The sequence below is a fragment of the Amborella trichopoda genome, chromosome 1, assembly GCF_054954075.1.
Source record: "Amborella trichopoda isolate Santa Cruz 75 chromosome 1, AtrichopodaSantaCruz75HAP2 v2.0, whole genome shotgun sequence".
Taxonomy (NCBI): domain Eukaryota; kingdom Viridiplantae; phylum Streptophyta; class Magnoliopsida; order Amborellales; family Amborellaceae; genus Amborella; species Amborella trichopoda.
In genome coordinates this window covers 5,238,615-5,264,316 of record NC_142336.1, presented here as the reverse complement: position 1 = coordinate 5,264,316, position 25,702 = coordinate 5,238,615, and the positions used below count along the sequence as shown (strand labels likewise).

Below are 25,702 nucleotides of genomic sequence, written 5' to 3'. Positions count from 1 at the left end.
AGTATAGGCACCAAATTTGAACTTAATTCATTGTGGAAAACTATTAAAATCAAAATACAATATATACTATCAGAAAATGAGACTTGAGCATAAAATATGAAATATTGAGGATTATTGTTAAGGGTAAAAGATGTAAAACCTCCTCCCTAAATTTTTCATCCCATAAACACTCTCAGGTCCATGGAAACCCCATCGACCCCGTAAAGTATAAAAAAAAAACAAATACCCCCTTGCATAACATTTTTCCCTTTCCTTTTCCAAAATACCCATTTTCTTTTTATTTATACCCCGCTAGTTCAACACTAAAAGCATAAAACAGCCCTTTCCATTATCTCATCCGTTCTCATGAACTCCCCCTCCCTCTCTCCCACCAAATGTCCATCCCCACAGTTTATGCGGGAGAGAGAATTCACAGGAAAAGGCGAGAGAGAGGGGAAAATGGGTGTTTTATGCTTATACTATTGGACTAGTGGGGTAAATGTAAGAGCTAATGGTATTTTTGAAGAAGAAAATGGGAAAAAGTTGTGTAAAGTGGTATTTGTCTTAACCAGTTTAGACACCCAATGCCTGAACCAGTCTTTGACCAAAAAAAGGACTGCGTTTTGAACATTGGATGCCCAAACTGAATTGAAGGAATTTGACACTTAAAAAATATTATTTTTTATTTTTTAAAATGGAAGGAGTATTTGTCTTAACCAATTTAGACATCCTGAACGAGTTTTTCGCCAAAAAAGGACTGTGTTTTGGACATTGGATGTCCAAATTGAATTGACGGTAATTTGACACTTAAAAAAGACTTTTTTTTTTAAATGGAAACTATTATGGGATTTTGCCATAAATTTTCCTTAAAATAATTAAATTCTTAATTTAGTTATGGAATGAAAGTATGATATGATCATTCCATCATTGGAAAAGAAAATTAGGGAATTCTAGATAATTTTGAGTATTTATTAGAACTCTATCCTCAAGTATAATTTTTATGGAAATATATACAAAAAGACCATTTACGCTGGGAATAAGGATGTCACAATCATTAGCATCCATTAGATTTGAAATTGGGTGGCTTGGGGTGTGTCACTAAGTTGGCACAAAGTCTAAAATAAAACTTCTTGAACTATGTGACACTCGAAGTTGTCGTATTTCATATCCATCGCTTAAGGTGATTGTGACTGTTTAGTACTAAAAGTGAATTCTCTTATAGTATACAATCCCTATTTTTATATGCCTTATTTTTAAAGTGGTTATTAAAAAAAAAAATTTCTTACTATCTTATTGGGAAAAACTTAGAAAAAATAAATAATTAAAATTTGTCTTTGTCCTATTTATATATAGCAATCTTATTTATTAGGCATCTATGAGGATATACTACCTTTCACATCCCTATTAACTTAGCAAAATTTTTTAAAGAAAAAATTTTCATAATGATAAAAAAAAATGTCATATTTCTTATTTACTTGAAAGAAAAATTTAAAACTTTTAAAAAATTAAATTTATCTGAATCCTACATATTTATAGAAACTATTATGAGGGCTTCATAAGGAGATATTCCTAGCCCAGATCTCCATGCACTCTTGATTAGGATTATCTATGGCACTAAATATTTTTTCTCTTTGTCATTTTATATGACTTATTTTCAACAGTTATGAAGAAATTAGTTGAAGTGGAAGGCTGCAATTGCTTGACGATGATGGACAAATGGACATCACTAGAAATTTAGTTTGTAGTTCTTTAGTTGCATATTATCAGGAATATTTGTATTTGTATTGGTTCAATCTTATTTGCAAATTGACTTTAAGCTGTTATATCTCATCTTCTGGGAACTTTGTGTAGGGGCCTCATAGTACCATCTAAGGAAAAGAAGAGAGATAAGAAGTCCAAGATCTTGAAAAAACTTACTCGTAGCAAGAGCGAAAGTGTTGCACCACAATCTCAGGGGCCACCAGGAGTCATCGGTTTATTGGAAACTATGCGTGTACAACTGGAGGCAAGTTCTCTTCAGGGTGTAATCCTTTGGATGGTTCTTTCTTTCCTATTCATCTTGACCTCTTGGATTAATTTCATCTTTTTTTTATTTTTGGTTAAATTAGATAAGTAGGGTCTGTTGGATGTTGATGTTGCACAGAAGTTCGAACATATGCATGCACCTTTGTCGATTATGAAAAGATATGGGTTTGATTCCAAAATTTCAGGATAATGAACTGGAAGCTGTAAATGCTGCTATCTTGTTAATTGTAAAGTGGATTTTGATTTTTATACTATTTTCATTATTCATCTTTGAGAGTAATTATCCATGTTAACTATTTGTCGGCGCTGTAGTGTCAATCCATGTTGCATGATTCATTTAGTGCGTTTTTTATTGTGGAAGAGAGGTCTACCAAAACCCCCTATTCCACGAAAAGGGCGTCTTCCTATTTCGAGGCTGTTCTTAAACCCCCATGGAATGTTGTGCCTCCATCTTACGGCTTCCTCAGGGGTGCAACAAACATGGGTGTGGATTGGTGGAACTTGGCTCTCCCACTACTGGCTACCCAAAATTTCCACCGAAACAAACATGCCCTTAAATTATCTGATCTTCTATTTTTTTTTTCCAACTGTATCTGATATAACCTTTTGTCTAAATTCGCCTCCTTCCTTGGGAGTTTTATGGAGAGTCACCTATATCATATCTAAGTTCATCCTGGGCAAATATTGTGGTTGTTCACAGATCTCTGAGGCCATGGATTTGAGAACAAGGCGTGGTTTGCTTCACGCCCTTGTCGGTAAAGTGGGGAAAAGGATGGATACCCTCTTGATCCCACTAGAATTATTATGCTGTATTTCAGAGGCTGAATTTTCTGATAAGAAGTCATATCTACGTTGGCAAAAGAGGCAGGTAATAAATTGAAAAGCATATACTATAAATTGACCCATTTTTTTAGTAAATTTTGTTATAGCGTAGATAAATGTACTGAAGGGACTTGCAAATTGGAAAGTATAGGTGTACAGGTGGTGTTTTGAACCTTTGTTTCCATGCTATCAGTCTTTTTTTTTTTTTTGGCTTAGATAAATATGCTAGAAGAAGGACTTCTGAATCATCCTGCCGTCGGATATGGAGAAAGTGGGCGTAGAGCAAGTGATTTGAGGCTTCTCCTACTGAAGCTAGAAGAAGCTGAGGTACATGATCGTGAGAGGTACCCTAATGCATTTTAATCTTTCTGCAGTTGCATGAAGTGATGAATGCAATATATATTTTAAAATTAATTCAACTTTTATGTTGAGGATTTGTAAAATGTATTGTAAATGTAGCATGTCATTGTTTCTGTATTTCGTGTGATTTACTTTAAATTTTATTTTATGTTCTTTACATGGAGTTAGTGTTTGTGGGCCGATTTTCGACCATTGCTTAATGTTGATAGGTCAGAGTTTAGGCAGCTATTGTGCTTCACTGGCTTTCTTACTAACCTTTTTGTCTTGTGCAGACACTTCCTTCTACTGCAATTGAAGTACGCCGTACAGAGTGTCTAAGATCCCTAAGGGAGATTGCCCTTGAACTTGCTGAGAGGCCAGCAAGGGGTGACCTAACTGGTGAAGTTTGTCACTGGGCAGATGGTTACCACCTTAATGTGAGGTTGTATGAGAAATTGCTCTACAGTGTTTTTGACATACTTGATGAGGGAAAGCTTTTACAGGTCGGAATTCTTGGTGCTCAAGATTGTGATCTTTAATGCCAGTGCTTCCATTACTACATTATGGACAATCTATCTCTATATTGTTGTTCTATCATGGCATTTCATAAACTCTTTGGATTTTTTCTCATAGGGAGTAGAAGAAATTCTTGAGTTGCTGAAATCAACTTGGCGCATTTTAGGAATTACTGAGACTATTCACGATGCTTGTTATGCATGGGTATTATTTCGACAGGTATTACACACTTAAGAAACATTATATTTTTGTTTTTCTTTTCTCTCTTGTACTATATCAAACTACCTGTATAATGGAATGTTATTTTAATATTCCTTCTTGCTACTAGTCTTTCAAATAAAGTTTGCATATGACTAGATAGTTTATTTTGCCAACATGAAGTTATGGGCACAACTAGGATATCAACTTTAATTAGAGTTCACTCTGTTTTCTGCTATAGTTATTGTTGTGCTTGTGCAACTTAAAACGTCTTTTGGTCTCCTACTTACTGATATATTTTGCATTCTTATATGTTTTAATTTGATTGAAATGATTCTTCCCTGTTGTATTAGTTGTGCTGTTGAGAAACTCTTGATTTCTGAGTTTTTTAATATCCTGTATTCTTCCTTAGTTTTCTCTTTCTAAAATTTGAATCAAGACTTAAACAGAGTTGTATTGTGAGGTCTACTAGATTTTGAGCAAGCAGCATATCTATTATGTGTTCAATATCGATTGCTTAACTTTCTCAACAGTCGGTCAGTTTGCTTTCCATGTTTTGTCTAGGTAATCACATGTTCAAACCCAATAGATGAATCGTTTGACTTGATTCTGTGGCCAACATGCAGTTTGTTATTACAGGTGAACCTAATATGCTGCAACTTGCTGCTGAGCAAATGAAGAGAATATCTCTAAGGGAACAACGTGGTTCACAGGAAAGAATGTACTTGAGAAACCTTCGTTGTTCAGTTGAATGTGAAGAAGGTTCTCGAGAGTTGACCTTTATGCAGTCTGTCTTATTACCAATTCAAAAGTGGATAAATAAACGGCTGGAGGATTATCATGTGCACTTTGCTGAGGTTTGTTCATTAATTTAGTAGATTACACCATTTATTTCTAAAGTTGCTTATTTGATGGGGGGTTTACTGCTGTTTAGTTATTAATGGGCATGACGTCGAATCCAGTCACTAATATTTAGGTAATTTATGTTTGGCTCATACTTAACCAATTACAAGCAAGGTTTGAAAGAATGGTTTAAATACTCTAGGATTACAAGTCAATTTGTTAGTCCTTAATCTAAAAAAATTGCCTTAGAGTAATACTGCAGAGTGACACAGTTTTAAGGATTTTGTGAGTCTCAGAGTCCTAAAATATGTGAAAGAGCAGTGCAATATAGCCTTTGAACTTCTCCAAAGATGGAGATGCTTCGTGAGTGGACAATTTATTATATCTCTCTTGGTGTGATGATGAACTCTGGTGCAACGTTTAGAAACTCGCTGGCCCTGGCCCCGTGGCGAGTTACTCGGGCGAGTCCTCAGACTTGCTAAGTATCGTGCAGGGCCAAAAGGCCTAGAAAATTAAATATATAGAAAATATGAAAAGATGAGATAAAAGTAGTGAAAGTTAAATAAAACCAAAAGCAACCTTAAAAAGTCCTAATGAGCTTATAATAGTACAGAAAAATGGATTTTTTAAAAATTGATTTATATTTGGGGACATTCTAAAAAATTCAAAGAAAGGAAAATATAAAAAATAGGGATTATGGCCAAAAATAAAATCACTCAGCTTTGCCAAAAATTCAAGTTATATATTAAAAGTTAATAATACCGTCCCATGTTTTTTACTATTTAAATTTTTTTGTGTACCTATAGTTGTACATAAAACTCGGGGCAACTCGGCCATCTCCAAGTGGACTTGGCCAAGTCTCATGACACTGATCTGGTGTTTGGCTAGTAGATTTGTATTTACATTAATCAATTAGTCCTTGGAGTCTAGACTTGTGCTTATATTATTGTTCATTGTATGTCTGTGGATGTCAAGGGGGTGCAAACAGGTGCTTGGGTGATTTGTTTGATCTTAGTTTTGAACCTATTGTAAGCGTGCTATTCGAGGGTGGAAATTCTGTTATTTGAAGGATATTCTCCTCAAAATTATGGTTCCATTGAATCATGATAGCATTTATACTCATGATTCTCTTTAGGCCCTTAACTTGGAATTTATAGTTGCTGTTAACATGTATAATTTCTACTGGCAGATGGGATCACCAATCTTCTCTTTGTGGGCTTGTTTATCAAAAAATAATAAAAAATATCCCATAACATCCAAGACACTTTTATCAATTCCATAATGCACATGATTTAATCTTCTTTCTTTGGGTAAAATTTTTCAAACTTCAAGGCCTCAAACTATACCACATGCACTTCTGATCATTGGATACTTTATGCACCAGAAATAGTTATTCCTGTGATCTTCATATTATTGGTCGCTGTTCTTTTAGTTGCATCCCATGCCTAACTTATTCTATAAAGGCTTTATGCGTAGTAAAATGGGGAATGGTATTACTCTCTGAAGATAGAATACTTGCATGGTATTTCAATATTTTTTTCGACTTATCCAATAAGAGGAAAAAAAAAAAAAAGCCAAATCATTTGCCATCAATTTTTCTTTACCTCAGAAACACTTTCTTTGCTTGTCCCTGGTAGTACATTAATCTTAAATGATCTCAACAAAGGCTCCACCAAGTTTCCAAGGACAGAGAAACGTTCCTTGGGGTTGTGGATGCTATGGCCTCGGTGCTATGGACCTGCTTATAATATATGTGGTTCACATCTGGTGTATTTGTGCAGCACTTGGTAAAGCTTCGCAGGCATCACAGCTTTCTCGCATTTAATCTATTTAAATAATTCCCCAAGGCCATTTTTTATCAAAAAGGAAAAAACTCTAAGGCCATTTTTGGGTTTCCATATGGCCTTGTGCGAGTGACAAGAGTTGAGAGGCGAGGATCTTGCATGCTTGAACCTATGACTTTTTATGGGTGTGATCCATGTGCTTTGAGTCTATTTCTGGTCCTGCAGTTCATAAGACTCTCAACCTAGAATCCAACAAATAGTGTACTTATGTTTTGGATGTCTTAAGTTATTAATTTTTATTTTTTTTCTTCTTTATGCGATGGCAAGGTTACTTGAAATTTTGAATTTGAATTGCTTCTTTATGATTGATCATCTGGATGCTTGGATTGGATGCTAGAAAACACTACACTATATTTTCTAGTCTGGGGTATCAATTGTACCCATGATTGAGAGGCTCCTTTGGTATTTTAACCTTGTAGATTGTTTGAGGTAGGGAATAACAACTCGGACAGAGAGTTGTGTCAAACCATGCCAAAATCAACTTGGAACCTCACTGCGTATTAATATACTGAACTCTGGGTTTACCTGAGGATTTGGAACTCTATGGTGAGTTGATGAGTTTGCCATGGTTTTCCAGATCTTGTTTGACTTCTTACTCTTGCAAGGATTTTTACTTTTTTTGGTTTTGTTTTATTTTTCTTTGTTTGTTCATTTCGGCTGAGAAACACTCAACATTTTGAGTTCTAATGTCTATTAGGGTTTTATGTTGGCGTTCCTCGAAAACCTATTCACCGCCCTCATATTTTTGTAAATGTCTTCTATATGACTAGCATTTAAGATTTGTTTTATGATGTTATTTTTTACCTTTTTTGCTTTTCTGTACTTCAGAAAATGTTTGAGAACTCATGGTTTTGATTTGTCAAGTTGTTAGTTGGCTTGGTTTTGGCTTGGTCCAGGTCTGGAACTGAGTTTGACTTTTATACATTGATTTGAGGGTGCATCATATGCTTAATCAATCCCTTGAAAACTGAAGCAAATGGGCTGGTTGTTATCAGAGGTTAAGGGAAGAATTGGACCCTTGTTACTTTATTACTTAGCCTTCGGAATTGCAAATGTCATTGTGCAATTCATTGATTACAGTAATATGGATCCATTCATATGAGAGATAGGTTGGGGAATAAAGGGGTGCACATTATAAATTACGCTAATATAGATCCATTCATATAAGAGATAGGTTGGGGAATAAAGAGGTGTACGCTCTAAATTTTTATGCTTAGGACAAGTTTTATTAAGTGGTGAGTGGCCTCTTATATCATGTTGGAGTCCAGATGGACCTGATTTGTTTCCTTATTGCTTAATCTTTATCACATCCATCAAAGCAGAAATTGATTAATAAACCATCTTAACATTTAGATCTTACTAGTGCTCTTGTGATTATAAACAATTTGTCTTTTTATAATTTATGGTTTTGGTTTAGTGTTTTTATGCATTGATCACAAATAATTAGTTACAGTGATAACTGCTTGTGGTTTAACCTCGCTTAGACATGTTTCTTTCTTGTTCTACTTGCCATCAACTCTTGTTATCTGTACAATTAACTCTTTTGAAATTTATTTTTCTATAGTTGTATCATGGTAAGTAATTCATGTGCATGTCTATTTCTATTTATATATATATATATATATATATATATATATATATATATATATATATATATATATATATATATATATTTGTGATATCCTTTTTCCACAGTCTAAGTCCTGTGTTTACCATTTGCTTTTGTCATTGTTCTAGGGGTCAAACTTGATGGCAGGAATGGTTACAGTTGCAATGCTTGTTAGACGTTTACTATTGGAAGAGCGGGAACAGGTTGACTTTACCATCTTTGCTCCTATTATTTTCTTTATTGCAGCACATAATCGCTTGCTCTAAAAGATAGGGATTACTGTGCAATTTTGTGAACCTATTGGTATATCTATTCTTTGTTTGTTTCATAAATGTTATACTGCCTACCTACAGCGAGCAGGATGAAAACCTTTCATGTTCGTCTTATAATAACAGTTATCGTGAGCATAACTTCATGTAATGAATAGAAAGTATTCACACTTCTTAAGCAGTGAATAGAAAGTGTTGACAGTTTTTAAGCAGTGATTGCTGTTGCAACATCTATCTGTGTAGATAAGCTTTGATGTTATCTTTTATTGCATTTACATGAACAACCAACCAATCAACAAGTAACTGTTAGCGTCATAGTTAGTAGTTGACAGGCACACACTAGGAGTGTTTAGCTAGCTCTTTAACCAGCATGAATTAATATCGTGAGGGTGCAAAAAGTATGTGGGTGGGAGGGATTTTCTAGCCTTAACGGCTCCCATAAATTGAGGGATGAAAGTTTCAAAGTGATGCAACTGCCCTGAAAAACCTTTTAAACATTTGTATATATATTTAGGAGTTGTTGATCATCTGGTAGGGGGAAGCTTAAATTTATGAGCACAAGGGCTTCTCTATGATTCTCTCTGTCTCTCAGGAAAAAAAAGAAAGGAAAAGGGTTTTTCTTTGGTAAGTACATATGGGACAATGGCGCAATAGAGTTAATGTAGTGATGATCAGGTTCCAATCCCTCCATAGTAAACTTAAATCGACAATCCTTGGATGGATTTTTTGTGACGTTAATATGCTCCCTTTTGTCTGTGAGTTGTTAATTAATTGCTTGTGTATTGCAATTATGTTCGAGCATCAGTCTACCTCACATGCAATTTTTTGGGGGACATGGGATCTTCTCAACCATTGCCCTCCTGTTCGTGTTAGTGCCATTTTAAATAGCTTTATTCCTGACGCATTCATTAATTCTCTGTAGGCATCGTTATTTCCATTTTTCATTCTTTAGAATAAGGATGGACTGTAAAGTGCTAGTGTGTACATCATTTGGCATTTTATAATTTCCTGAGACTAATTAAATGACTATTCTCCAATTGCATGATGCAGGTGAGGCAAATAACAACTACCAGTGATCAGGATCAGATCGAGAGTTACATTTCATCCTCCATTAGAGCTGCTTTTGCTAGGGTCAGTGGTTCTTTACTGATGCTGATGAGATACTAATTGATGTCTGATGTGAGATATATTCATTTAGGCAAACACCCTCATGGTGTGGCACGCACAATTCACCTTGCATACACATAAGCTCTTTCCTACATGAATGTCTCTTCAATGTTTAAAGACATCCTCTACTCTTAGAGTGGTTCCCGAGATGCCGCCTTGATGTTTCTCTCAGCATCCTGTTTCTATATTTGTTCTACTTCCAGGAAGCTTTAATGGAGTTCCTGGAAAAGAAAAAGAGAGAAAACAGACATGGATGTGGCCTGGCCACAAGGGAAATCGACTCTGTGACTCAACTTGGTCATGAGAGACTCGTTGAGACTAGTTGAAGAACCAAGATGGTGCACTTTAGCTAGTCTCAAGTCAATTTGCGAATGTTTAAAGCTGTTATTAGAATGTGCACTGATATGTACAAATGCATCAATTGTGTTTTTAATTATATATAGCTGCCAAAGATCGGCAGGCAAAACCCCACAAAAATATTGCGGAAGGTCCATGATTAGTGCCAAAGAAGCCTCTATCTTAAAGCTGTCTCAGCCATTTTAAAATTTAAATAACCTCCTTCTCCTACCCCTTCAAATTCACAAAATTTCTTTTCCACCCCAGCACTGACATGAGACCCCCTCAATCCCTACCTTTCCAATACATGGTTATGGAATTATATATTAGATTTTTGGAAAAAATTGATGATAACTACATTATTGTTGTACTTTATCAAATAACAATGGAAATCCATGAATATTTTATCATCTCTGATTTGATGGCAGTCTCCAAACTATGCGAATTAGGATAGGTGTTTTAAGATAGGAAGGCGTATTATATTCCATCAGAGTACATTGTAGGTACTCCAAGGGGCACTCCACAATTCAATGCCACTAAATCAAAACTTTTAATGTATGCAACTGATTTCAAATCCCTAGCCTTTCACTTTTATGGGTATTTTCAGATGGTCCTAGGAATAAGGTTTGGGGATCTCATGGCTGGTGTTCAAAACCAGCCCAAGCCCAAGCCAAGTAACTCGGGCTGAGTCCGAGTTACTCGGCCATAGTTGGGCAGGGTCCCAACCAAGCCAAAAAGTGTTTAAAATATAAAAAATCCAAAAATAGGAACAAAGCACATCTAAATGTGCTTAAAAAAGTAGTTAAAAAGTGCTTTTGAAAAACTCAATTTGTGTGCAGGGGTATTTTAGAAATAATCCAAAAAGAAAGGAAAATGTAAAAATAAGTATTCATAGCCAAAATACTTTCCAATCTTTGCCAAAATGATAGAAATTATAGAAACCCATATTACAAATAAACGTCTTATTCTTTAAGAATTTTTATTATGTTCTTTGAATTTTTTTAAGATCCCTGAGTTGACCACACAACTCGGGGATACTCTCAAGCGAGTCTGAGTTGGTTCGCCTGAGTAATTGAACACTGCTCGTGGGTTATCCAATGGATGGGACTGATAAGAAGGAGCTTCGTCATGTCTCTTGCTTTTGAAGTTTGATGCATTATCTCTCTGCTGGCTATAACTGAAAATTCGTGTACGAGTGCCGTCTTTATTCAAATGACTAAAGCATCCCTTTATACTGAATAATTAACACATTATCCATATAATTCTTCTTCTTCTTTCATAAGGTGTGCCGAGTTATCCGCCTAGGTGGCCTCCTATGATGTTCCTTAGTCGCCACCTAAGCGATGCCTTGGCCCAAAGCCAGGCCCCTCTTAGGTATTAAGTGCCTGCCTAGGGCTGTTTGGTATGGGATGGCGCCTCGAACTCCTAGGCAGCGAGGTGTCCGAATTTTTAGACACTGATTGCATGCAAGTGGAAGCAATTGTGAATCTAAACTATTACTGATTCATACATATTCAGTGGTAAAATATGCATGTATGATCATCCACAAATAAAGTTACTGTGTGCTGAGGTAAGTTATGTTGCCAGTGTAGGTTGTATGCACCTCTTCTTATGTGTTATGTGTTTGGGAAGATATTGTTTTATCTAGTGCAAGGTTCAACACTTTTAATAGTATCTTGTTTTCTTGTTTATTTTTTGCTATTATCAGATTGTAGAGTCTGTTGATGCTAAAGCAGATTCTGAGAGAGAACATAGATTGACATCCCTTGCAGAAGAAGTCAGAAAACTTCTCAAGAGAGAGTCCACAATATATTCTCCTATTTTAGCTCGGTGGAATTCTCAAGCTGTTGTCATTTCTGCTGCTCTTGTTCATCAGCTTTATGGAAAACAATTGGTATGTTTAGTTTGACCTCTATCTTTTTTTCCGAAAGTAGTTTAGCAGAACCTCCATGATTATAACAGGATAACATATCAATCCCTTCTCTTTCTGGCTTCATGTGATGATCTCATTTAATTAAGGTGGTTTTCAAGGGATGTAAACTTACATGATCAAGCACTTACATTGTCAGAAACCTTTTCTTGACGGTGCGGAGCATCTCACTGAGGATGTGGCCTCTGTTTATCCCGCAGCTGATGGTCTAGAGCAATACATTTTGGGTCTTATTATATCTTCAAATGAAGAGGGAACGATTGATGCTGCATATAGGCAAAAGTTGGTGCCTTACAAGGTATGCTTCTTGTGCTTAATTGACATTCTTATCGAGACTTATTGCATTGATCCAAATTTGTGTTGCAACTTGTTATGAAATTGGATATCCTAATATTTTTAATGTTTTTGTCTCTCTTGAATGGATTCTTATGGTTTCCTTGACATGAAGTTCCATAAATTTGGGTAATTTTCATATGGTTATTCGATGCATAACGTTGAAAGAGCTGGGTTTTATTCATTTAAACAATCAGTTCCATAGCTGTATAGGAAAGAGGCATCAACATGAAAATCTCACCTGTGATCTTTATGTAGATGTACTACCAGATTTTTACAAGATTAGCTAATATCAGGTGTCAGTCTTTTTGGATGGACCTTCTCCTTGCAAGTTCTGCCATAAATTTGACTTTTTTAACTTCAAGCTTTCGAATTCATTTTGTTGTAGTTAGCTTCTTCGTTTTCATACTTTAACTGGTTGAACCATTCCCTAGGTCTCTCCTCCCTTAAAGAAGGATTCTTTGGGATCTAATGCCTTAAAGATAGTTGCTTGGAATCTGAACTGTGGGTGAGGAACCAATTTCTTGGAAAGCCCATTACAAAATGTGATCTCATTTTCCAACTTTGTGGGGAACTGGTTTCTTACATCATCCGACCATGTTTCTCATGTTTGTTATCCTCTTTGTTCTATTCTATCCTTTGTCCAAGTACAATATGCCCTTTGATTTGTCCATTTTTCTTGTTTTCCTTTCAAACACCCAAGAACTTTAGGAGCAAAATGTTTCCCAGATGTTTCCTCACTTCTTCCTTCTTGTGTCTTCAATTCCTTTTCCAGTTTTTCCCCACTTTTGTTCTCTTTCATGATCTCATCATTTTTTTAACTACAGAAGAAAACGATATTCAAACCGACATTTTACAAGGAAAAGTAGAAACATAAAATCAACCTAACGAGTGAGAGTTTAAAAATTTTTTTACATGAAAAATAAATTTGAGTAGCCCCGCAACAGTGCATAGAGTTTTTTGGGCACTTCTCGTCCTTTGAATGACTAGCTGCCATTATTTGTCCGTGGTTGTCAGAATTTTTCGCAAAGAAATACCACAAAACTAAGGGTCATTAGCTTTTTGTTCTTTAGATTTAGGAAAAGTATCCATTCTAATTCTCATCACTGCACACGGTAGTTGCATCTTCGGTGGAGCCCAATCTTCCACTGAAGTGGCCTGAGTAGGCTCTAAATTTTATTTTTTTTCCCCCACTTCGTATGCACCACATTTTTGGCCGATTGAATTTCAAGATGTTCATGGCCCAATACCTAGAGCCAAGACCTGGGAAGTACCTTGCCCAAGTTATCCTAGAACAGATTACTTTAGTAGGCCAAGTACCAGTCCAATACAACCCCGAGAATTCATACACCCTAGAAATTGCCCTTTTTAAGCCCAAATACTACAACCCATTTGAATCCTAACCAAATTAGGCTGATTTATTTGCCAATTTTTAGGGAATTTTGTAATATTTCCGATGGTCCAAGAATCACCTCATTTGGATATATAGTTTGAAAGTTAGATGAAATGTTAATTAACATGTGGAATCCCATTTTAGTTTCTATCACAGCATTTTTCACACTGTACATGACACAAAGTGTGCCCATGCATGGAATGGATTGTTCTCTGCTTCCAAAGACCTTCTAGAAGATTTAGAGACCCACTCTGTGCGTGTGTCCATTTAGGATAGGGTTTAGACCTAACAGATGCCAATTAGGAGGTCAAAACCTACCCATAGATTAAAAAATCCATAACTTCCATGACTGTTATTTAGGTCACATGATATATCAAATTGTTTTTTTAGGAAAGGTTAACTCATGATATATCAAATGGTTGGAATTTCATAAGCTTTCCAATGGAAGAAACCTATTTCGAGCTATCATTGGAAAGTTATAGGCAAATTGCTAAAACATTCCTATAGTGACCATCTAGTTTTCATGGAAAGTATTGTCTTAGTTCTAGACCAGTCCTCTAAATGATTTTCTCCTAGATTCTTAATAGATTTAGGTTAATTCTTTTGAGCCCTTGATTTCTTGTAAACCTGGCTCCCCAAAGTTTACTAGGGGCTCCTTCTGCCCATATAGATCATTGTAGAATTATCAAAAGCTTCCCCGAGCCTCTAAAATTAGGAGAAATTTCCAGAAAAGCTTTAGGGAGCCTTATAAATCAAGAGCGCTCCTAGAATTCTGAGTGATCTTTGGAAAGACTTATTGGCCTGTAAATTACTCAAGCCATAAAAAACAGCTTTTGCAGAATGTCAATAATGGAATCCCTTACTCTACCTTGATCACTCTAATCCCAAAGAAGAAAGGTGGTCTTTCCATGACCGACTTTAGGCCTATAAGCCTTTGCAATGTGATCTACATGATCATTGGCATAATCATTGCTAATAGACTTGAGGAGGTGTTAAACCATATCATTAGCCCTAATCAAGGTGCCTTTCCACAAAACTGAAGATTTTCATGCAAGCTTTAATTTCACACGAACTTATGCATTGTATGACTAAAAAGCATAAAGAAAGCACCTTTTGTTTAAAGATTGAGCATAAGGGACAACAATAAAGGGTACTTTTGGGGATAAGTTTATAAATTGTGTTAAAATGTGTATCACAGTACCTAGATACTCCATTCTCCTCAATGGCACCCACCCCTTTGGCTATTTAAGGGAAAAAATGGGCTTTGACAAGGGGTCCCCTTATCTCCATACCTATTCCTTACAGCCATGGAATGTTTTAACCTGTTTATCAAAAAAGGAATTGAGAGTGAGAGATTCCATCCACCTAGGATCCCTAGAATTGAAACCCCAACCCATCTTCTCTCTGCTGATAATCTTCTAATTCTTGCTAGGGCAAACACACAATCATGTCACTCCCTTAAAAGTACCCTTTATTGTTGTCCAACCCTGCACCGCCCATGAGAAAGCTCCGCAATAACAAAGATATTCTTTTTCAATTCCACCACCTATTAAAAGACTTGATTAAGTTTTTTTTCTTTTTTGAAATGTTACTTTTTGATTCTACCCCGTTATATCTAGGTTTAGCGTTCATCCAATGCAGAATAACCCCTAAACTTTGCCGATCTATTATTGATAAAACCATATCCCAAACTCAAGCATGGAAACTCAAAACCCAATGCTATTAAGGAAGACTCACCTTGCGTACATCATGCCTTCACCCTATTCCAAGTCATTGGGGATGTGTTTTCAAACATCCATCTAGCACGATAAACACTCTAAAGAAGCTCCAAAGGAACTTCCTTTGTGGTAATAAACAAGACCAAATCTACCCAAACCTAACTAAATGAAGCACCATATGTAAACCGAAGGGTGAAGGTGGACCTGGAATCAAAAGCATTAAGGATATGGACTTGTCGTTACTAGATGGTAATTGTCTAGTAAAACCCAATCTATATGGGCACAAACAATGGGAAGAAAATATCTTTGGAGCATATGGATCTCTGGAATAGTGGTGAACGAGTCTTGGGCATGGAAAGGAATATGAGAAACACTCCTACTAATCAAAAGAAATAGTCTATGGATCACAAGGGTTGGCTCTAAAATTGATTTCTGGTTTGGTCCATGGCTTAGTGAGGCATCTTAGCATGACTTGTACAGGATAGAAATCCTAAGGGACTTGGGCCTTGGAGGATCTTTAAGCATCTGCCAATTTTGGGATAGAAATGCATGGTTGCTCCCCATCCCTGTAAAAAGGAAGGGATTGTTGCCTTGAGCTAATATTAGAAAATGTTACTTATCTACAAAGAGGGGTTCACAATATGCTCAAATGGGTATCTGTAATGAACATGGAGAAATTATCTCAAAATGTGCTTGTCAAATTATTGGAAAACATGGTGCCAAAACTAAAATACTTGAGACGGAATGGAAGAAACCCATGCACCCTGGGGTCTCATGGTTTGTTTGGGTAGCTTATCAAAAGAGGTTACCAACCTCCATTGCACTGCAAAAAGAGGTTGTAAAAGATGCACTCATGCACCCCTATGTAAAGTCGAGATCGAAGATCATGATCACTTCATCACTTGTGCCTTTGTGGATGAGAATCGGAAAGTGATCACTAGGAGATTCAACATTGAAGCTATAGTCGGCTCTAAAATCCAAAGTCTCCTAACAAATTGGTCCCAAAAGAAGTTCAAAATACAATTCCTTGCAAGCTTTGGAACACCACTCTCCCCACGCTAATTTGGGTTATATGGCAAGAAAGAAATCAGTGGGTAAGTGAAGATGTTCATCATCATACCATACAAAGGATAATAAGGGAAGTGACCTGGAAAATTTGAAATAGCATCCTAAAAGAAAAGTTAATCCCTTCAAAGAATTCAGAGAAACAATCATATATGAAAGATGAGAAATACCTTGAGTGATATGAGCAAATGTACTGCGGTCATTATGTCCATTGAGTGATATTGAGTAACTTTTAGTGGGATTGTAAATATCGTATTTTACAATGTAAGCTTTTCATAAAAATTACTGCAATGGATGGGCTTAATGTGCAAACCCCTGCCAACTTATCAAAAAGAAAGGGCCTTTAAAGATGTAGAGAAGCTTCTGAAGTGCAGGGTAGAGAAGGAAACCCTGACCTAAAGCCCCATTATTCCTGGATCCCTTCCTGCAATATTTCAAGCTCTTGATAGATCCTTCAATATTGAAGCTTTAATCCAAGCTTCCTTCAAGTTGTGGAGTCTTGGAGAAGACCAATATATAATCCATTAATCTGATCTATGGCCCCAATGTCAGGTGCTAGGCCTATGGGCCTAGCTAGGTGATTTTCTCTCTTTTATTTTACGTTCTTTTCCTCGTTTCATTTTAGCGTAGAGTTTTGTTTCTTTATTCCCTTCTATTTTTGATATCTTCTTTAAAGTTTTATTCCCTTTTAAAGTTGATATTTTGAATGTTAACTTGGGACTTGGTGAGAATGTAACTCTAAACAACATGCTGTTGCACCTACCACCTTGACCACCTCTGCCTAGGGCCCGTCCTCTTTAAGGTGTAGATTTGTTCCTCTTTAATTTAGTACCTTTTTTTTTGGTGAAAAATTCTATCCTCTTTTCCTTTCTCTAAAACTCTTTTATTTTATTCATTAGTTTCTCTGTTTAAGCAATGTTCATTATTTTTCTTCCATAGTTAGATATTTCATAATTTTTCTCTTTTGTTTCATACAAAAATTTTAAAAAAATTTATTTAAGGTTTTTAGTGAAGTCTAACCAGCACAGCTGACGATGTATAGAGGAGAGATCACAAGACTAATCCTCCTTGAATTAGGAATTGAGGATAAAAAGCCAATTTCTTTGAAGGTTGAGCTTTGAAAGATTTTTTAAGACTAAGTTTTCTTAGTTCGTGCGAGAAATTTGAGAGGGTAGGTCTCATATTTTTCCTTCTTGGATTTCCATACAAAGTTACAAACAACTCTGATGTTCATTTATTTGACCGAAGTGAACAATTTAATAATTCTGGCTTATCCTGCTAATATTTCTATCAGTGCTGAATTTGGTTTCTCAATGATCATTCCTCCAAGTTAGAATTATCCAAGAAAACTATATTGGTCTATGATAAAATATGCGGCTATTCCAATCGCATTTGCTTGAAGCCTTTGTAGTTACATTTCTATGTTGTTTCTTGAAGTGCACAAGGACCTACATGTATACATAAGCTTGCGTTTACTGGAATATTGAGTCTATGTTGTTTCCTTAAGTGCATAAGGACTAACATGTATACTTAAGCTTGCGTTTACTAGAATATTTAGTCTATGTTTGTTCTTCAAGAATAACTTTATCTATTGTCTATCCCACGAGGAATCAAATATTTAATGGATCATCTTCTTTTCTTCTCTGTGTTTTGGTTCCTAAGGTAATGCAGTGGGCCTTCAATGCATTTAAAGCAGTCAATTAAAATTTGATTATGCGACTTGGCCATCCATATATCTATATAGTTCATTTTTTTTCTCCTCAGGTTGAAAGTGTTTCAGGAATGCTGGTACTGCGGTGGGTGAATTCACAACTAGGAAGAATTTCTGGATGGGTTGGACGAGCCGTTCAACAAGAGGTAGGTTTCTTGGAGTAATATAAACTTCATATGTTCTTGTAAAATTAAACTCCGCCATGGCCAGTTCCAAGCTGGTCATGCTGGTTTTGAGCCCGGGTGAAGGTGTGCGGTTGTGTTAGGTAGGGCAGCCAGCGTAAACCTTTGCCGCATCTTTTCATGAATCTTGAAGCCGACCTCAAATAGTTGGGGTAAGACTCGGATGATGATGATGTTCTTGTAAATTAATAGTTTGATGGCTTATGACAGTAACAAAGAAGTATGCATGATACTAGTTCAATTTTGAGACAACATTAAAATGAGGAATAAACATGTTATAAATATGTTAGTCTTGTTCTCCTTTTCTACCCTAGTGTTACTTTCTATGTTAACGTCTTTCAAAGTTATTGTCAGAGATGGGAACCTTTATCTCCTCAACAACGCCATGGGAGTTCGATTGTGGAAGTATACAGAATCATAGAAGAGGTACTTTCTTGCTTGTATTTACTGTTCTTTGATCTTGTAAAATAAGAGCCTGGCAACAGATTACATATTTCAAACCAGTCTCTTGGTTCTTGCTATTTTGAGTGATTTCTGTTGCATAGTCCAATATGATGTATTCTAATTAAGTCAAACTCTTTGTAATTTCAAGTTATTAATAAAGGAAAAAAGATCAAAACTATTTTAGAAGGATTTGGACTCAAACCTCTCACATAGTGTTTGTGAAAGTAAGACCTTTTCTTAAAGAAAGGATTTGGAGCTCAAAAAGTGCCTGAAATCAAAACCTGCTCCAAAACTGAATCTAGACCATCTACTTAGGTGGACGATCAAGGGAAATTCGTGCTTCAAATCATCCCTTTTTTTTGGAAATTAATGAAGCAAACTTGATTTGAGAAAATTTTCAATCACACAAAACCTCCTAACATGGTGTTTTCACCATGGTACCAACTGTAGAATTTGGTTCCCCATGACCACTACATACATACCCATTAGTAAAATGTTGAAAAACCCAAACCAGATCCAAAATGCTGTGCTGGTGGAATATATATATTTTGAAATCTTGCATCGGTCTCAGAGTCCATAATGAACGAGGTAAAGGTCATTTCAACTGGACCTGTTGGTTCACTCTAATTCCAAAGAATAACATATTTGCGTGAGAAATTTGTTAGAGCGCTTTTTGCTATCAAAACCATAGTACACCATGCTTTGGGTTTTGCGAGAAAATGGTTGCAAAATTTCTCTTCTCAAAACAATAAACAGGAAATGATTGGATTCCAAAGTCTAGGTTTTCTTTTTCGCCTTTGAGAATTCTATGTATCAAAACCAGAGCTGTGACCGCGAGACTCCATTTGGAAGATAAGCTCTTGAGCATAAGATGATTTTTCCTCAGGATGTCCTCACTAACTTCTAAGATTACTGTTGTCAATTTGAAATTTTCTTTTACTTTTATTTGGGAGATAAATGTTTGTCGATCTTCTTGACCTTTTGCTGGTTCGAGATCAGGGTTCTTGGGCCCACCATGGCCAGAACTCTCTTTATACCAGAACACTATTTTTATTCAATTGTCACAAATCCCAACATTTACTGATCATTTTTTTTCACATGCTTTCTCGCTTGATTTAATCTGCAACTACTTAATACAATTTTTGAAATTTTCACCAAATTATGATCTAGCATTTACATTCCAAAATAAGAACCTATATCCTGAGAAGCATTACTGTAGTTTCCATAATTGTAATTAACAATGTAAATAGGTCTCTTAACCTGTGTTTTACTGCTCATGTTTTAATATGTTTGCCGTGTTTGCCTAAAATAGCAATTGGGAATGCACTTGATAGAATGGGTTTGTAACCAACATGTTATGCTTATCAAGAACCAAACTAAGAACTTTATGGTGCTTATTCTATTAACGTTATCTCGAGAGTTAGTTGTATTCTTCAATAACGTGAGAATGGCCTGGAATGTTTGGCTGCTGTGAAATCTGGATGTGATGTTTGGGAGGGGAATGACACTAAGATATATGATTATGACAGGAACTTGGTAAAATCTCCAGCAACTGCAAAACATATACCATGTAAGGTGTCATTTATAGAAACTTCATGGAGGAGATTATATTAAAATTAAAATATGGAAATTGGAAATATATGAATCTAACTTCACAGGTAATATGTATGCTTAATTTGAAAATATGTTCAGTTCTTTATTCTAGGCTGTACCTAGAGCCGTATTTCACCAAGTGCCTGCATGGAACAAATTGACAATGCACACAGAGACGTTTACATTGTTAGTGTGAATGCAAGAATTGGGGACACATGAGGAATGATGATAGGAGAGCATATTATATGATTATGGTGGATCACAAGAGTAAATGTGGTTAAGATTCTTCTGTGGTTAAGAAACAATAGAAAACAACAAAAAAGGATGTAAATGGCATAGGGTCGTCAATGCCACATATTAAGCATTGTTGACATGCTTCTCTAATTCTTGAGGATGGATATGAGACAGGTTGCACAAAGTTTAGACTAAAATTACAAGTAGGATGAGGCAGTTTGGGAAATCTTTGATGCTTTGAAAGTTACCATACAGAAGCATGGAATAGAACCAATCTGGAAATACAATTCCAAACGCAACTCCAATGATTGTCTTGGAAAGTCATGAAAAGGAAACTTCTAACTAAGTTTCTTACAGGTAGGATAGTAATGGTGAATAGAGGCATTCTAGCACAACCAATAACATACGATGCCATGAAAAACATGATACTGTTATCAAAAAATTATAAAACACGATACTCCTTTACAAGGTATGCCGTAACGGGATAATTTTAGCTTCGCAATGAAAGCATACAAACCCTTTTTTTGGTTGAGTGTAGAATACAAACATTCGTTTAACACTAACTTTATACATGCCAAAAAGGCATCTCTTCTCTAAGAAATTACGTATCTCATGTCTGGGTTTCTAGATACTTGGAATATGAGTGCATACTATGACCTAGTCTGGTTTGTCTATTTCAGCAACTTGCATGACCCAAAAGTTTGCACACTAATCATTCTTTGAGTTATGGAGCCATGCTTGCTTAGAATCTATTTATACTTGTCTAATTTTTTGTGAAGATCCTTTATAAATGATTTTGGAGCACATTCATCATTTAATCTTTTAATTCATTTTTTTTTTAATATGTTGATTGTATTGAACTGAAAGTGAGTACAGAATGTGAGAGGAGAGGGGGCAGGATACCCACAGACGGGTTCCGCCCAAAAAATAGGCAACCCACAAACGGGTGCCCTGTACAGAACCAAGGTATATCAAAAAAGCTTTACATGAATTGAGCCATTATATAAATTCCAATCTGTGATAGGAACTCGAGCAGAGGTTCCCTAAGGGTTGCTCAGGTTGGCTTGAGACAAGGTTGCGGCTGCCTTTGCTAGTAAATTAGCGTCACCATTTACTTCTCTCCAAACGTGATTCCACAAGATTTGTAGATTCCTTGTGAGTTGACAGATTTCTTCGAAGATGCTGTCGAGCCTCCAAGGGCAGGGGGCAGTGCCTGAGGCCCAGGCTATAACACTGTAAGAGTCGCCTTCAATGGTTACATACTGCCCCCAGCTAGTGTCTAACGTCCTGAGGCCTTCTCGGAGGCAGACGCCTCCACAATTGTTGAATCAGAAACACCAATGGGAGTAGAAAAGGAGCAAAGGGTATTGCTGTTGTGGTCGCGGAACAAGCCACCTATGCTTGCATGGCCTGGGTTTCCGAGAGAACACCGGCAAAGTTAAGCTTGATGTGGCCCACTTCGGGTGGTTTCCAAAGGGAAGAGCGTGGCGGCCTCTGAGTTTTGAAGGAGAGAATGGGAGTCCAGCTGTGGAGAAAGTCCAAGTGGCAAAGATTTTTGAACTGTTTGTGGTGAGTGGCCTAGAAGATGACTGCTTCTCTGATCTTGTCTACTAGGGCATTCACCGGAGATGACTGGCTTCAAAAAATTCTGGCATTTCTCTCCGTTCAGATTGTCCATAGGGTGGCAGCCACCAAGGGCTGCCACAGCAGGGTGCCGGCCTTATGCCAGGGGATTGAGAAGGTAGAACTGATGAGATGAGGGACATCAGGTGGTGTCACCCACTGCCATTGGAATAACTGAAGGATGTCAGCCCATATAGATGAGGCTACCATGCAATGGATGAAGAGGTGAGCATTGGTCTCCTCGTCCTCAGTGCACATGATGCATCTATTTGGGATTTGGAGACCCTTTCTCTATAATTGATCCACGGTAAGGGCTCTCTTGGATCCAGTTATCCAATTGAAGAATTGAAATTTGGGGTACCAAAGGGATCCAAACTTTGTTTACAATAGAAATGGGACAAGCAGGGGGGACCTCTGGGATGAGCTAGAGAAGAGTAGAAGGAGGCCACCGAGAAGGTACCCGAGTGTTTGGGGGCCCAGATGAGGCTATCTTGGCCTCGAAGGGGCAGGAAGACAGAGTTTAGAGTGATGGGAAGGGCTGTGAATTCTTGAATTCTGGGTTGGAGAGTGGTCTTCTGAGGGTAGGAGGACTCCACACCCTCCTGTTGCCCATCAGCTGAAACTGGGATTCCACAGTTGCATTAAAGTCACTGGCCAATAGGAAAATTCTAGGGTATAGGTCTTTAAGGGGTGTATTCTCCAGCCAAGTAACGATCCAAAACGGTGTTTTGTCGCCTTGCCTAGGCCTGTACCTAATCATGGACTGTGTGCGTAAGAACGCGGTATGGACTTCCATATCCCCGAGGAGTTGCTATGCGCTCGTCAGGAGGGGACCCAAGAGGGGTCAGAGCTGCAGTATTTCGAGTTGATCACCTCCTGCCAGAGATGGTTGTTTTGGGTAGCTAAGGGCCACCACCATTTCCCAAGTAGAGCAAGATTATTTTCTTTGAGTGTTCGAATACCCAGCCCCCCTAGAGATTTAGGTTTGCAGACATTCTTCCAAGGTATAAGATGGATCTTCCTATCCCCATTACTGGACCACAGAAAGTTTCTCATTGGCTGCTCCAAACGGTGGGCCACCAATGATGGCATATGAAAAAGTGACATCTGAAATATAGGGGTGCTAGAGAGAGTGACTTTAATCAAAGTAAGGCGGCCTGCTGGAGATAGGAAAATCTGCCTTTCCACCCTGCCAATCTACTGATCCCCTAGCAGAACATGTATACTGTACTAGTGCAATTTAAATTCGTTTTGTTGTTACATGCATAAATACAAATACGTATAGATACATAACTATGTAAATTACATACATAGATTCAAAAAAAAGAAAAGGAATCAGGCTTGGGCTTGAGTGGTTAGCAGCTGACATTTAGCAGCTCTACATCTCAAGTTTGATTCCTACCACTGAACTACCCCCAAAAAAAAAAATACAAAAAAATTACATATGTATGTGCGCACAAACACATGTAATGAAATAAGCGAACAACGATTCCTTTCGGGCTCCTGCAAATTGGGTTCTTCAAGCCAATAGAAACTTCCATCTGCACACCGTGGTGTTGCCGTCTAATGGCCCTGGATGCACTCCATGGTGTTGGCTGCTTCTTTGATTCTATGTTGATAGGGGTCACTCAACTGTATAGTATCATATTTTCCTTGATGCTTTTCTCATATCCTGGGAGTCAAACAGAACATCGTTTTTGAGTCAAGTCACCAAGATTAGGAAACTGGACATCTTCAATTGCATCATAACTATGTCCCTTATATCATTTTACCTACTTAATATGCTCTGGTTGTCACTGTTATCTGTAAGGGCAGTCGTTCCATTTGGCCCTGAGCTACTTGCATATAAAACAAAGGGCTCCATTATTCAGGAAATGAGAATCAACTTTGTCTAAATCTTAGGTGTAATAATTTTACCATTCGCTTCTCGTCATTTGTTGATGGAGCATATTGATGTGGAATTCTGAACCACGATGCACATCAGATGCATCTTATGTCTTAAAATGAAAGGCACCACACCACATTTAAAAATTGCAAGTTTTTTTAACTTGGGTTCAACTTTGAGATTGGCATCTGTTCTTATCCATTTCCTGTCTTTAATCAATCATTTTTGGGAATTGGGGGTTTCAAGCTAGATACATGAATGAGCAAGGTATATGCCTTTGTTTCTTCTCCTCATTTTGTTGACATATTTTGTTGGTCTTTTGTGTTTATGTGAACTTGTGTCTGCTGTTCATTTTATGTGATGCATTTGATAGGGCTGACAAATCCTTCACTTGTCCCTTTACACTTATAGTCCCTTCATATTTTGGCATTAAGTGTGAGCTCCTGCTCTACGTCAGTAAAATTATTTTTTATGCCCAATTAGGAACAATCATGTCACTACTCTACTGTGCTTGTGGATTTGATGCAACAAATTTGCAATGGGTATCTGTGACCAGGGTTTATTTTAGAGAGCATATCTCACGTTATACTAGAACATACTTTGAAAATTTTATGCATTACACTCTACTAGTAGTCATGAGAATACTTTGGTTGTACATGATGGTGTACATATACTTTGTAATTAATTTAATGATTATTTTTCTTAGAACTGCTGTGTTGTTTATGGTCTGAGATATTTCTTGTTCATCCAAGAATTTACATGTATCATGTTCTTTTCAATCTATAGTCATTTGACATTCATGATTTTGGATTCATTGCTTAGGTGTTTATCTAGTGAGGAGCATGTCTTTACATTTCCATCCATTCTTCAACTGTCAAGAACTTACTGTTTGCCTTGTGAACAGACTTTGGAACAGTTTTTCACTCTTAAAGTGCCGATGAGGTTGGGAGAATTAAATTCTCTGATTCGTGGCCTTGATAGTGCAATGCAAGTTTATACACAGAATATTGTGGACCAATTAGGTTGGTGTGGATTTATCTCAGTTCTTCTGTCAACGTTTACCATTCCATCTTTTGTATTTAGCATGTCTTGTTCTTTAAGGTGTTTATAACATTTTGAGTTTTTGGTGATTATTTTCTAATGCTTTGACATCATGGAATAATTAATTTACTATGCTATTGTTCCATTTAAACTTGGGAATATGAATAACAAATAACGGTGTTTGAGAAATAAGGTTTGTGAATTTCTAGATAACACTTGGTTTCAGCAGATTAGGGTTTTTGGAGCAGGGTTTCCCTCGGTTCAAGGGTTCCATGGAAGGTAAATAAAAGATATATGTTCATTTACTGAGTAGTAGTTTCAGATATACAAATGACTGATTCTAGAATCAGTTTACTTAAATGTACTTCAGTTGTACAAATGAGATAAGGAATATATAGACATTGAAAGAAAGGAAAAATATATGACATTACCTTTCTATATCATTAACGGTTATAAACAGCTCCTTATAGACTGTTCAATGTCAAGAAGGGAAGCCTGGGCGTCCCTTTTCGTCTGCTCCATGCCCAAAAAAATTTGATGGACTTCTAGTGGAGGAATGAAGCTCCCCACCTGTACTTTGTTGATGTTGGGCGGTTGAGGGAC

General features: G+C 36.9%; 1 protein-coding gene across 5 annotated transcripts in view; it reads left to right on the top strand.

The window, feature by feature from the left end:
• LOC18426115 (plant/protein (DUF810)) overlaps positions 1-25,702 on the top strand; it is a 42,112-nt gene that overhangs the window by 8,400 nt on the left and 8,010 nt on the right. For 2 of the 5 annotated variants that reach the window (XM_006832781.4, XM_088858523.1), the window contains exons 7-19: positions 1,831-1,984; positions 2,705-2,872; positions 3,043-3,153; positions 3,459-3,668; positions 3,799-3,900; positions 4,506-4,736; positions 8,304-8,378; positions 9,495-9,575; positions 11,656-11,841; positions 12,017-12,175; positions 18,151-18,243; positions 18,634-18,705; positions 24,963-25,080. In XM_006832781.4, coding sequence (XP_006832844.2) covers positions 1,831-1,984; positions 2,705-2,872; positions 3,043-3,153; positions 3,459-3,668; positions 3,799-3,900; positions 4,506-4,736; positions 8,304-8,378; positions 9,495-9,575; positions 11,656-11,841; positions 12,017-12,175; positions 18,151-18,243; positions 18,634-18,705; positions 24,963-25,080 — 1,760 coding nt within the window. Of the gene's footprint in view, positions 1-1,830; positions 1,985-2,704; positions 2,873-3,042; positions 3,154-3,458; positions 3,669-3,798; positions 3,901-4,505; positions 4,737-8,303; positions 8,379-9,494; positions 9,576-11,655; positions 11,842-12,016; positions 12,176-18,150; positions 18,244-18,623; positions 18,706-24,962; positions 25,083-25,702 lie in introns of those variants that run through there. The other 3 variants (XR_016049578.1, XM_088858533.1, XM_088858528.1) reach the window with 3 other exon arrangements.